This window comes from Leopardus geoffroyi, chromosome C1, assembly GCF_018350155.1.
Source record: "Leopardus geoffroyi isolate Oge1 chromosome C1, O.geoffroyi_Oge1_pat1.0, whole genome shotgun sequence".
NCBI classification, from domain to species: domain Eukaryota; kingdom Metazoa; phylum Chordata; class Mammalia; order Carnivora; family Felidae; genus Leopardus; species Leopardus geoffroyi.
The window spans coordinates 4,399,019-4,413,216 of NC_059328.1; the positions used below are offsets into that span (position 1 = coordinate 4,399,019).

The 14,198-nt window shown below is 49.1% G+C and overlaps 1 protein-coding gene across 1 annotated transcript in view; it reads right to left on the reverse strand.

Moving 5' to 3' along the window:
* The window catches only part of DNAJC11 (DnaJ heat shock protein family (Hsp40) member C11), a 71,730-nt gene that overhangs the window by 23,604 nt on the left and 33,928 nt on the right, over positions 1 to 14,198 (reverse strand). The window contains exon 4 of the mRNA XM_045475510.1: positions 12,473 to 12,574. Coding sequence (XP_045331466.1) covers positions 12,473 to 12,574 — 102 coding nt within the window. The remainder of the gene's footprint in view (positions 1 to 12,472; positions 12,575 to 14,198) is intronic.

Here is a 14,198-nt window from a genome sequence, read left to right on the forward strand (position 1 = left end):
AGTGCAAACGTCATCTTCAATGTGACCCAGCTGCCACTGGACTTCACCCATATGAGGAAACCCCCCAGGGAGAACCATCCAGCTGAGTCTGGTCAACCACAGGACCAGGAGAGAAAACCCAATTGTTCACGCGAGCCACTAAGTTTTGGTGTGATTGGTTATGCCCTGATACATAACCAGAATGCAGAATATCAGAGACAAACACAGCTGATATACGTATGTGAATGTGTGCCAAAAATGATTCTGCTTCTGCTACTTTTATTTATTTTTTTAAGTAGGCTCGACATCCAACGTGGGGCTTGAACTCACGATCCTGAAATCAAGAGTCGCATGCTCTACCAGCTGAGCCAGCCAGGCGCCCCCACTTCTGCCACTTTTCATGTTCACATAATCAATAAAATTTTTAAATTCTGCTTTAATATACACAGGTATGTGTTTTTTTTACAGGAAATATTTTATTTTTGAAAATAGGTTTTGAATAAACCATTTCATAGTTTCTCCAATAAAATAAAATCAGTGTTGGTCAATAAACATTTCAAAAAGCTGTAAAATTTTAATTATGTTAAGTACCTCTTTTTCTCTCTCAAAAACGTCCTGGGGTTTGGATGGGGAATGACGGTCACCCTATACGGGCCACTGTCAGGATGCTGGCTCATAATGAATGATATAAGCCACTGGAGCGCCTCAGGCAGGATGGCGATGGCGTGCGTGGTCCCACCCTAGTTTTGCAGGCTCAATCGGGCTGCTGTGCTGAGGCGAGGAAGGAGGCAGGGAGAGCGGTCAGGGGAGGCTATTTGGTGATCTGTGCGGCAGGAACGGTGGCAACCACGGTCTTATCTCTGGGGGTTTCCTGACGGGCCGCCTCATTCAACTTGTTGGTCTCGGCAGGTTTCAGTTGGTTCTCTAAGGACAGGCAATCATATCCTACACAAAAAACTACAGCCCTTTCAATATTTACATCTCCTTTATTATCTGTCTAATTGCATTGGGTGAAAACTTCCAGAATGTTAAGTATGGTTTTCTTTCCTTTCCCAAAGAAAAATTTTAGAATGATACATCTTTGTGTTAACTTCACACTGACAATCAGCCTGTGTACCAAAGGGTAGAAGAGCCCTTAAAAGCCAAAAATATTGCTCAAGTCATCAGTTTTTCAACTATTTTGTTGTTTCTTTCCTTTTAATTTAAAAATGTTTAATGTTTATTTTAGAGACAGAGATCGAGAGAGACAGACAGACAGAGTGCGAGTGGGGTAGGGGCAGAGAGACAGAGATAGAGGGAGACACAGAATCCGAAGCAGGCTCCAGACTCCGAGCTGCCAGCACAGACCCCAACGTGGGGTGTGAACCCACCTATTGTGAGAGCATGACCTGGGCTGAAGTCAGACGTTTAACCGACAGAGCCACCACCCACGCGCCTGAGCGGTGACTTCTGAGACTCAACAGGCTTTGGTCTGAGTCTATGGAAAAGGACTCACCCAGAAAGGTCAAGAGAGCCACTGTACGGGATGTTAGGCTCAAGAGCCAGCCACACCCGATGAAACAGACTGTCCCAGAGCATGAGTGATCACATCATTCTGGGTGCACAAGGACATGTCTCTTAATATTTTCAAGAGTGGTTTGGATGTCTGCCTTCTGCTGTTCTCCCATTTCAAGGCGATAACCTTTTGAAAATGGGCTGGTCACAGTACCAGAACCGGATAGCTTTCTTCTCCGTGTGCTAACGAGGTATTTGGTGGCAACTTACCAACTCACTCACTTTCAGGAACTTTCAAGACAATATGCTTTTATATGAGAAGTCACAACTTTGAGGGGTGAAAGATCTGAATTCTGACAGAAGATCAAAAAGATCAAGGAAAAGAGAAAGATAAAATAGATCTAATGCCGGGTAAATTAATGAGCCAGCGCTTTCCCAACAACTTTTCATCCAATGTATGGAGGTTTGTGTCCTTTTATTATTAAATTGTAATTAAATCACATTTTTCAAATAAAAAGAGTTTACAAAGGAAAATACTTGCACACTTCACTTTAGTTTTCTAGAGCAGGGTCATCGAACTTTTTCTGTCAAGGGCTAGATCATATTTTAGGTTTTGTAGACGGTTATGGCTGAAACCACTCAGTCTGTGCTGTTACTGAAAGCACAAAAAAGCCACAGGTCATACTTAAATGAATGAGCTTTGCTGTATTCCAATAAAACTTTATTTCAGAATACTGAAATTCAAGTTTCATTTTTATTTTTGACAGAGAGAGAGCAAGAGAGAGAGAGAGCGAGAGCAAGCTCGAGCAGGGGGCGGGGCACAGAGAAAAGGACACAGAATCCAAAGCAGGCTCCAGGCTCTGAGCTGTCAGCACAGAGCCCGACTCAGGGCTTGAACCTATGGACTGCGCGACCATTAACTTAGCCAAAGTTGGACGCTTAACCGACTGAGCCACCCAGGCGCCCCAAGTTTCATATCATTTTTATGTGTCACAAATTCTTCTTCTTCCTTTTTTCTTTTTTTTTTAAAGTAGGCTAAGTGCCCAGCATGGAGTCCAGTGAGGGGCCTGAACCCATGACCTGGAGATCAAGACCTGAGCTGAGATTAAGAGCCAGATGCTCAACCAACCGAGCCATCCAGATGCCCCTCTTGTGATTTTAAAAAAAAAAAATTTTTTTTTAAACGTTTATTTATTTTTGAGACAGAGAGAGACAGAGCATGAACGGGGGAGGGGCAGAGAGAGAGGGAGACACAGAATCGGAAACAGGCTCCAGGCTCTGAGCCATCAGCCCCAGAGCCCAACGCGGGGCTCGAACTCACGGACCGCGAGATCGTGACCTGGCTGAAGTCGGACGCTTAACCGACTGCGCCACCCAGGCGCCCCTCTTGTGATTTTTTAAAAACCATTAAAGATGTAATAAAAACCATTCTTATCTCACGGGCTGAAGAAAACTAGACGGTGGGCCACGGTTGGCTGAGCCTTGTGTTAGGGTACTCAATTCTGCCATCAGAGTATAAAAAGACAACACGACGATAGTTATAAAGTCCTTTACATGCATTCATGATACCGATGAAACACTGTCAGTGGGACAGGCAGCAGCTACAGATTCCCAACTAAGACCTCTGTGATCTGTTCCGGAGATGGAAGAATCAGTCTGTCGCGTAGGGCAGTTTCCGCTGCCCAGACCAGAAGCGACTGGGCTCCAGGGAGGACACTCCCCGTGGTTTCAAACCATCTTCAATCAGGCCACGGTAGTAAGAGTATAACACGACTCAGCAAATGAATCTGATTTACTAGTTTCTCAGGTTTTGAACTACTTAATAAAAATCACCAACTCTTAAGATTCAAAGGTTCAGGGAGGTAAACATAGGAGGAAGAGATCACCTTTTAAGCATCTATTCCAACCTCTAAACTACAACCACACTGGACCACCAAATGAACCATTCTTAAGTCAACCCTGTCTTCTTTAACCATGAAATAAAAATAAGCACTGTAAGCAAGATGGCTTTTTGCCCTCACGCCTGCAGACTACTGCAGCAGCTCCAAGTCAGCCGCCATCTGACCTCCCTGGGAGCCTGCTAGCTTAGATGCAGAGTCCCCGGGAGCAGCCTGACAGACTCCTGTGCAGCTCCTCTGAGAATCTGCAGTTAAAAAAGTTTTTTTAGTGTTTATTTATTTTTGAGAGAGAGAAAGACGGAGAGTGAGCAGGAGAGGGGAAGAGAGAGGGAGACGCAGAATTCGAAACAGGCTCTGGGCTCCGAGCTGTCGGTGCAGAGCCCGACGCGGGGCTGGAACTCACGAATCCCGAGATCACGACCTGAGCTGAAGTCAGATACCTATCCAATTGAGCCACCCAGGCGCCCCTCTTCCCGACAGACTTTCAAACGAAGAAGCTGTGGTTGACAGAGTTGTGGCTATTTTCTTTTCTTTTTCTTTTTTCTTTTGTTCTTCTATCTCGATGATGACGGACAAACAAAAGGCTTCTGGTACAATTACGTCCAATAACCAATGTGGATTTTTGGTTAAACCAATAGTATTGTTGTCTTGAAACCCTCCTCCCTCCCAAAGTGAGGCTCAAGGAATAACAGAGGTGATAGAGAAGAGGTGCTAACCAAGCCTTAGAAACTGGAAAAGGATGGAGATGGTCACTGAGCAGAGGAAGCTGAAACCAGGCCTCTGCTGGTTGAGGCACCGGAGGGACCAGGCACCCCAGGAGTTGCCTGCTTACTAAGGGGACAAGCGACAGAGGCCTGATCTTTGAAGATCTTCCCTGATCAAGGGAAGGCATGCCAGGTCTGGCGGGAGGGGCGGGGAAAGCCCTGGAAACAGGGTCATCTCCCAGCCCGCTCCCCCCACGCCCCTACCGCAGCTAGGCCAGAGACTGGGGGTTTCCTCTCCAGAGAGCAGCCACCCGCTGAGTAGAAGAGGCCTTTCAACACTAAGCTCCGTCGAGGATGGAGGGAGTTAAGGCCGCGAGTGACAAACCCTGCCAAGCCCGGGCTTTTCTGCCTCCCTCCTCGGGAGCAGACAGCCAGAGATTATTACCACACGTTCGAGGGAAATCTCCAACACGGAAGTCGGAAGCCAAGTAAAGATCAGAAAGAAGGAGAAAGAAGCAGAGAATACAAACGCCAAAGAAAATGGCAAACAACCTGTAAGGAATATCCTTAGAAAAATAAGACATGTTGCGTTAATCGTAAAAAACAGCGTTGTGAACGCTACGTGTCAGGGACTCTCCCAAGTGTTCAACACGTGTTCCGCTTCAGCTTTTCACTGACGACACTGCCACTGTCTCCACTTCACAGATGAACACGCCGAGGAACAAAGAGGCGAAGTGTCTGAGATGGGATGCGAACGCAGGGCATCTGTCTCTACAGCTCAAAGCACCAGAGCCCCACTTTGCACCTTCCCATGAATTAGAAAAACAACACATCTGAGAAGAGGAAACTTCGTGGATGTTAAAAATAGAGCAGGAAGGGGCGCCTGGGTGGCGCAGTCGGTTAAGCGACCGACTTCAGCCAGGTCACGATCTCGCGGTCCGTGAGTTCGAGCCCCGCGTCAGGCTCTGGGCTGAGGGCTCAGAGCCTGGAGCCTGTTTCCGATTCTGTGTCTCCCTCTCTCTCTGCCCCTCCCCCATTCATGCTCTGTCTCTCTCTGTCCCCAAAATAAATAAACATTGAAAAAAAAAAAAAAAAAAAATAGAGCAGGAACATTCACGTTAAATATGAAGCTGTAACTAAATAGTAAGTCAGACTCACTTCATAACACGGGTCTTGACACACGTGTACTGTCCAACGTATGCACACACACGCTTCATACTTAGCTGAGGATAAAGATACAACCAACACCTTCTGAGGTATGCAGAGTCTGGAAAGCAAGGTGGCGACATCTCTTAAGAGCCGAACATCAATTTTATATCTAGGTGTTCGTGGACACCCCTGCACGTGTGTGCACGAGGAGACAAGCACGAGAACACGCGGAATGTTCTTTAACAGCAAAACCCCGGAAACGAGGGTGGGTGAGCTGGTTTACAGCAACGACAATGAACGAGCCACAGCCTCACGAGAAACACACAGACTCCAAAAGAGCATGAGGTGGGGGTAGAAAACAAGTCCCAGAGGACTACTGATAGCATGGTAGCATTTTTATAAAGGTGAAAAATAAGACCCAAACAGTGTATTACTTAAGCCTACATCCTTTTTTTTTTTTTAAATGCTTATTTATTTATTTTTAGGAGAGAGAGAGAGAGAGAGAGAGAGAGAGCGCACGCGCGGGGGAGAGGCAGAGAGGCAGGAAGACAGAGGATCCCAAGCAGGCTCTGCAAAGTCCGGAGAGAGCCCCGTGTGGGGCTCGAACCTTGAGATCAATGACCTGGGCCGAAGCCGGACACTTAACCGACTGAGCCATCCAGGCCGCCCCAAGCATACACACAATTTATGGCAAAATTTAAAAAGCAACACAAGGATGGCCATTTGGATTGTGTTTCCTTCTGGCAGGGGGGTGGGGCAGGTGGGGACCACGGAAGCGGATGCAAGGTGTGGGCAGTACTCTTGTCCTGGGGTCAGGCGGTGGGGTCCTACGTGTTCCTCACTCCTGTTACGGTTTATACATTACACGTAATCCTTTGGATGTGTATATATGCGTAGTCCTTACGTTATTTTTTCTTTTAAAAGACTTAGAGCAGAAAAAAAAAAGGACAAAGAAATTTGCCTTCCAGGCATCTTTTATAATGAGCTACTGGAGGATGCCCAAAAAAGGATCAATCAGGAAGACAGGGAGGCGGAAAGCCAACCCAGGAAAGGGTTGGGCCTCCGAGCTCCTGGAGGACAGGGAGGTTCTGTTTGGTGCAGCTCGGGATGTTGACTGAAGGAAAAGGCATTCCTAGGAAGCTGGTGAGGAAAGTCCTGGGGCCCCAGCTGTACGCAGGCCTGGAAAGCAGGGTCCAGACTGGAATGGGAGCAGGGAGGATGAAGCGGGGATCCTGGGGGCGGGGCGTGCCACCAGGATGGGTGAGAGTATCTAAGGAGTGCGATGGAAGGGGGAAGGTTGAATCCAACAGTCTGGAAACGAAGTAGTGACAGATTTATAGAAAGCTCGTCAAAGGAACCTAGGGAGAGAGAGAGTTACTAACACCGTGAGGAAAAGGCCTTTCAAGAAAGGTCTGGTAGTCGTGGTACGCCCGCCTGGCTCAGCTGAGCATTTATTTGGTGAACCTTCACTTAACCCCAAGGGGGATTATAACCGCGCTGGGTGGACAAGGACGCTGGGGAACTGCATCCTTATCTTTACTGACGGGGGGAAACCGGAAAAACGGAACAGTGTAAACGTGCAACTCAGGAATACAGAAGAAACGTCTGAAGCAAGAGCTCAGGGGGCAGGAGAGGCACGTCCCTCCTGGGTGAGGTGGGGTGGGGGCAGGAGTCAGGTGGGAAAGACGGGTGCTGGGAGGGGCGGCTGCTTGTTTCTGTAGTAAGCCTGGTACCCGACTTCGTAAACTACTTACGCGTATTACTCTGACCACAAAAACCTGCAAAAAATTTCCCCACACCTTAGACTTCAAAACTAGCATCTACTTAAAAATGATTAAAATCTTAGAAAGGTCTTATATGCATATTTAAAAATCCGTCGACTTCTTGTGCCGCGGAGTCTCAGGGGCCTCCTCTTCAGGAGGAGCTAACATAACCAAGGGACACCACGACTCCCAGGCAGGGCCTGGAGACCGCCAGAGGTCATCAAAGCGCTCCAGCCGGGACGGAGCACCACCCGCCGGCCTGGCACCCACTCCCACACTGGCTCTGTGAACAGCCGGGAAAACTTATTTTTATCTTAATTATATAACTGCCCCCCTTCCCCCCACTTGGAAGATGCAGGTCCCTGCTGCTCTGTGTTCGGGACGAGATGGTGGATGAAAGTGCAGTTTCCTTCAGCCCCCAGCAGCCCACCTCGTTCACTGCTCCTTAGACCGAGCCAAAATCATCTCCGTGCCGTCGGTTCTGTTCTCTCGAACTGTCACAAATCAAGGCCAGTTGCTGCTTTTCGACAGGGAAATGGAGATGTGCCTCTTGGCCCTCAGCTGCTAACAACTTCCACCATCACTGTTCTAGACGCACTGGTCTCTTTGCCTCTCCTCGAACACACCAGATCCAGTATCCCTCTGCACTGGCTGCTCCCTCCATCCAGAAGGCTTTTCCCCGATATCCACACGGATAACTTGTCTCATCTTTGTTCCAATGTCTCAGCAAGGCCTGACCACCCTATTTCAAATTGCTTTCCTCCCCCCGGACCTTGACCTAGCTTCCCGCCATAGCACGGTCACGTTCTAACGTATTATATGCTTTATGTATTGTGTTTATTGTCTCTCTCGGCTAGTACCCAAGAGGGCAGGGTCTTGTCTGTTATTCTCTGCTGCACGTCCACATCTGGCACAAGATCTGGCTCCTTACAGGCACCCAATTTAAACTGCTTTGTGAATAAATGAATCATCTTTATCGTACTCATTCCCAACCTGCAAAATACTCTAAACTGTTGTTAACACTGAGTCAAATAAAGACCACCATTTCCCCGTCTCCCCTTCTCTTAGCTAGCACGTCTAACCTTGCCATTCTAGTTCACTGGGATCTTTTAGAATCTTGGTTTTGTCCTTCGGCCTTGGGTCACCTATGAATATGACAAACACATCTTCACTGACATCATTCACAGAAATTCTGAGCATGACAAGTTACAGCCTTTCTCCCATGAGGAGAAGCTTCTCACCAGGCTGGGGATGATGCATTAATCAACCCTCTTTGAGTAGAATCAGGTGTTCATTCAGCCAGGAATGTTTCATTCTGAATTATTTTCATGTTTGTATTTTATCTGGCCATAAGGATAATGTGAGAAATTTCTGTCAAATGCATTCTCAATTACTAACTGAAAATTCCACCCAAAGAGGCAATTGCTTTAAGAGGCACTGTGCAGTTTGCCTGTTTTATAGCTGACGAGCCCATGGTGGCTCTTGTGAGATGGTCTCTGCAGATTCATTCTGGGATCAAAGTCAGAACCCATGTTCTCTCACGTTGGAGGATCAATCTCAAACTTATCAGAGTTTCCAAGGACGCCACCCCCCTGGGCCGCCCTCCCTGCATAAACTGAAGTCTCTAATTCTGACGCCTTGTTTCTAAGTGGTTACGCCACCAGGATGGGGACAGCAGCCGGCCCTTCTCTTCTGCAAAAGCTCTGCTTTATCCAACAGCCTTCTCGGACTCGGTCCCCTCTTCCGTGCCAACTTCCCAATTTCTTCACTCTCGACAGCTGCCCATTTCTGCACACATTACATCGCCCCTTCCTGACATTGAGCGCAACCAACATATGGGCTCGAACAGCTTTTCTTCTGTACGACTTTCCTGTCAGCGAAGCCGAGTCAGTTTATGACATCAGAGTCATTTCCACCGAACAGACTGAAGTCATAGCCACAGGCTCATTCGGATGCCTATAATCATTAGCCATGGCAAGTGAAACACGGCTTTTCAAAAACCCTTTAAAAATAATTGAGTAATGTAATCCTGTGTCTTTATGAAAACACTCTGGGATTTAAAAATATTTTTACTGTTATAGGTCTTCCTTGATACATTTTTTAAATGTTTCCTGATACAGCTGGATTCTATTTTTAAGCTATTACAGGAACCAAACCAATAAGCTGGCCTTTCTAAAATCAGAAAGGAGGTCTTGCCAGGGAGTTTACGTTAAGCTCTGTACAGCGAAAGGAGAATGGAAGGTCCAGGAAATAATGTGCCAATCTCCAGGAACTGTTATGTAAAGGGGTCAGAAAGCAAGCAGTCCATACCCCCAGAGGCAGACAGGGACAGCCCCCCAACATTCTTTGACTTAACAGTGTGCTTCACACGGGATGGGAACAAGTTCATCAGGAGGCAGTAACAAAGTCCCGACTGCGCTGCCTGAGACCTGTCATCTTTAGACTCCCAGAGTGGCTGCCGTCAGAGACAGAAGGTTTATGGGCATTAACAAAGAAAGGAATGAAAATAATCAGCATGAAGTGAACATGGCACAGAACAACCCTACTGCATCATCTGAAGTCTCTGAAAGTCAAGACGCGTCGATGGATTAAGCAAATAAAACCAAGATCTTGAAGAGGGAGGGAGGGTGGCCATGGCGGTCCAGTCAGAGTCCAGTCACGCACGGTGCACTCGGTGTGGAGGAGCCTCATCGTCTGTCCGGCCGCCAACTACCCCCTACGCCTGCTCAATGTGAGGGCCTGGGAGATCCCAGGACACCAGCAACCCAAGCCTCGCGTTTTCCAGCAGGGAACACGACTCTACTCTCACGCAGCAAAGACAAAACGGGGGCAATTAAACTAAGGACTTTGGAGTCTCTTGACCCCAAGCGGTGGGCTTTGTGGCAAACCTTTCATTTCACCCAAGAGGAAACAGAGCGAAGACTGGAGAAGTGACCTGACCCCGGGCCCAGAACAAGAGGGGGCAATCAGAATCCCAGTGTAGGGCTCCGGACTCCAGGTGGAAAGCGCTATCGTGCTGCCTCTGGCGTCTGGGCGTCTGTGCGTGTGCGTGTGCACGCGTGCCATCGGTGGCTCCCATGCGGGAACTGGGGATTCCGCTCATCGTTTCTAAGCACCACTGTGCTTTCCAAAGCTCATTTCACACAAACCAAGACTCACAGGTAGCTGGCCACACCGAGACACCACAAGGCCAAGGCCACGGGAGAAGGCGGACGGTGTTGTCAGAGGGCCACTTTGAAATCCCAACTGCCAGACCCCATCCAAACCCAAATGGGCCCAGAACTACCTGACCAAACCAAGTATTTCCCACGCAGTGCTGGAGGAGACACAAAAACAAAAGTTCTTAACCTCAATGGTACCTAATGAGTACCACTTTGCATTGACCCGGCACGTTTGTCTGTTTCCAATAAATTAACACCTATTTCCTACTGTTTCAATCATTTCCCAACTTGGCGTGGTAGTCAGGAAGGTCAGACGGCTTCGTTTTACAGATGAGAAAACTAAACACAGGTCACGCGCTTTGCTTCGGGTCCCACGTCACCGTGTCGGAATATTTCCCATCTACCATTTTTTCCCACCTGACCTCTTTGCCCGTTCTCATACATACATCCCACCGGCAGATCCCCGCCCAACAAACTCTTACTGGTAACAACGGAGAGAAATGCCCATCCAAGTCTCAGACAGCAGTGCCACAAATGTGCTCGCCTGCCAGTCCCCTGTGACAACAGGTCGGTGCTGAGCCCGATGGTCATCGGCAGTGTCCTTCCCCTGTGGCCTTAAGAGAGGAGATCTCCCCTTTCTTAGGATGAGAACATCCCAAACCTTTCCACTCATCATGAAAAGCAAAACCCTCAGAAATGGAATAAAAGCTCTCCTCAAAATGCTGCATGGCCAAACATCTGGTTATCACTCACTATTTCTGGTTAGAAAATGTCTTATTTATTTGGAAGCAGTTTATGGAAGTAGCAAAGTATTAGGAATTTTACAATAACTCGCACGCTTGTGTGAAATGGTCACAGCTGTGCTCTCTCATTCCACGGAAACATGGCCCGGAGACACGTTTCCACAGAATCCCAATAAGCAATCACTGCGCGCACCCAGATGGCCAATTTTATCGCAGGACACGGAGGCTCAGGCTACTGTGACGTTCTCTTTCCCCTTCATTGCTCGGAATGCAGCATAACTCCAGCCAGAACGGCAAAGATTCCACAGCAACAGCTTGCTCCCGCCAGGCCCCACCCCGTCTCCTCAACCCTCACTCCATCTGCCGACACCGACTTTCAAACCAGACCTCCCGCGGCGCGTGGCCCTGAGCACTGGCTCCGCGAAGGGAACCCCCCGAGCACGGCTCAGGGTGCCGCAGAGACCTTTGGTGCTCCCCACCGTGTCACCCGCCCCGAGTCGGTTCAGCCAGCGTTTCGATTCTCCGCTCTCCTACGACCGTAAGACGGCCCCGCACCGCTGACGCCATCATCTGCTGCAGGGAGGCTGGGCAGGAAGGAGAGGTGTCGGCATTTATAAATATACTTTGAAATGCAGGCTTCAAATAGATGGGAGTGTTCTGAAGATACGGTCCTCTAAGTGCTGTAGGAGTCTTGAAAAAAAATTCCCCTTTCTAGAATGTACTCTATCAGAAGTTCATATTATCACAATGCCCGGGCTGTATGCCAGCCTCTGTTCTTTCTCTTTAGGAGATTTCAGGCTGCCTGCCAGGCCATCGGGCCACACTGAGGGAGTCCGGCTGCTGAGGGCCCTTGTCAAGTGCAGCCGAACAGGACACCGGGGCCACATTCGACTAGACATTCACACAACCGGCACCTCAAGTTGACGGAGACACCCCATTTGCCACGGGGCTGGTGCGTGCACCTGGACAATCTGCTTCTCTAACAGATCAGAGGAAAAGGTATCATCCACAGGACCGAAAAGTAGCTCTCAGACTCGGGCCCGTCACTAGGTCACGGGACTCAAACTCCCTTGGGGACTTGATGTTGTTAAAGGGGGTCACCTCGTTGCCAGAACAGCCTGGTGACTGGTGTTCACGGCACCGGTGTCCAGGCAGATCAGAGCCGGGGCCCCGCGTAAGGCAGTTTGGAAACGTCCCTCACCCCCAGTGCTGCAGGGAGTCCTGCTGCTTCGGAGCAGGGTCAGGTGGCTGCTGACAGTGTCCCTTGACTGTCACCCACCAAGGCTTGGGCGGCACGACTGCAGGAAAGGGTCTCAGGGACCTTGCCTGTGCTGCCGCCTGGGAAGTCTCCTCGGCTCGGGATGGGTTTGGTCTTCCCTGCACATGGTTCAAGGGTTCAAGACACTTTTCTCCAGGTCCTGAGCCGAAAGCCACCAGGAGCTGCTCTCCCGAAAGAGGCCGCTCTGAGATAAAATGCGCACAATTTTGTTCCACCAATTCGGTCCGCTCTCACCACTGACCTCAGGCCTGCCGCCTGGCAGTGAGGCCTACGCCACCCTCACCGCCGCGGGCCCGGCTTACCTTGGGGTTGGTGCGCTGCTGCAGCCTCCTGTCCTCCCTCTCTCTCTGCAGCCGCTCAAACTCTTCCCTGATTTCAGCTGGCGTTCTCCTCCTCTCCACAACCTGCAGGCACAGTCAGGAGGAAGAGGCAGTTAAGGACCCGGAAAGCGAGGAAAACATACACCAAGAGTGGACATCGTAACGCGGCGCATTCGCGTGGCCCAGGTCTGGCTGTTCCTCGCCCTGGGATTCCGAGAGCAGCAATGACACCCCGACAAGCCTTTCTCCCACAGACCCAGGCCCTGGTGAGCTCAGGCTCACGGTCGTATCTGCTCAGCTCTGCCCTCCGATCATCCCCAAGGCGATGCTTCCCCTCAGCTCTCCAGAGAGACGTTAAGCGTGGTTTCCTTCGTTTCGGTAAACTTCTCCCTGACGCTGTAGGAATCTTACAGAGAATACGTCGCCTTAAGTCTCGTGGTCTAAATTTCCTAATGAGTCCCAGCCCAGTAATAAACGTTGAAGATGAAAGCAGAGGACGAAGGTGCTCACAACTGCCCTGTCATCTCTCCCCGGTGTGCTGGAGCCATCGCTGGAGATGCCTTCTGAGCTTCAGCCACCAGGCCTGGGCGTTTTGACACCGTGGGACTCTTCCCCCTTCAATATGATATGACCCTGAGAATGTATGATGCCAGATGGGCCTTAGCCTAAAACAGTACTCAGGTACCAAAAGGCAGGCCACAATACTACTCAGGGATGCACAATGACACGTCTATGAGAAAATAAGGCGTTCCGTTTTGGCTTTTCTTAGCTCATCACAAAACGGAGATTTCAAAGAGGCAGGAAAAGGCCACCGTGGGCCTCAGGCCCCACACCTCTGAAAGAGGGAACTGCACCACACGATTTCTAGGGGTCCAGGATGCCATGGCCTGGGAGAAACACCGGGAGTGGGGGCAGGCCGACAAAGTCATGAGATGGGTGGGGGACAAACCCAGAGAGCACATTCCTTGTATCAGTGGGAGAAACACAGAGGCGCCTCGAGAGGCTGCTCACAGAACAGCTAAAAAGGGAGGTGATGTGAGAAGAAGCAATCCTGGAAATCACAAGTTTAAAAAATTGTTTAAAAAAATACATGCTTACAGCAAAAAATCAAAATAGTACAGAAGGATATAAAGGAAAAAAGTACAATTGCCTACAGCTCACTCCCTCTTCTCTGCCATCCTCCTTCTCCCAGGCTGACATCTAGTTTTTAATGCATCTTCCTAGACACCTTCTGTGCATACATGTATGTGTGTGTGCATTCTCACATAAACCGGGTCACCTTCTAGGTTCTGTGTCCCTTTATTTTATCATTCAGCAATACAGAAAAATAAATACAAAAACTGGCTTAGCCAAAAGCATACTGAGAAATGTGTTTACTATGCTTTCAAGAAGTAAAGAGGAAAAAATAAGGAAAACAGCATTTCCGCCTCTAATAACCAGATGTAATCAATAATTCCTAAAATAAAAACACGGGGCGCCCGAGTGGCTCAGCTGGTTAAGCGTCTGACTCTTGATTTCGGCTCAGGTCATGATCTCACAGTTCATGAGATCAAGCCCCGAGTCAGGCTCTGTGCTGACAGTGTGGAGCCTGCTTGGGATTCTCTCTCTCTCTCTGCCCCCGCCCCAGTCATGTGTGCACTCGCTCTCTCTCAAATGAATAAACTTCAAAAATAAAATAGAACACTTAAAAACCATCCAAGAACAAATG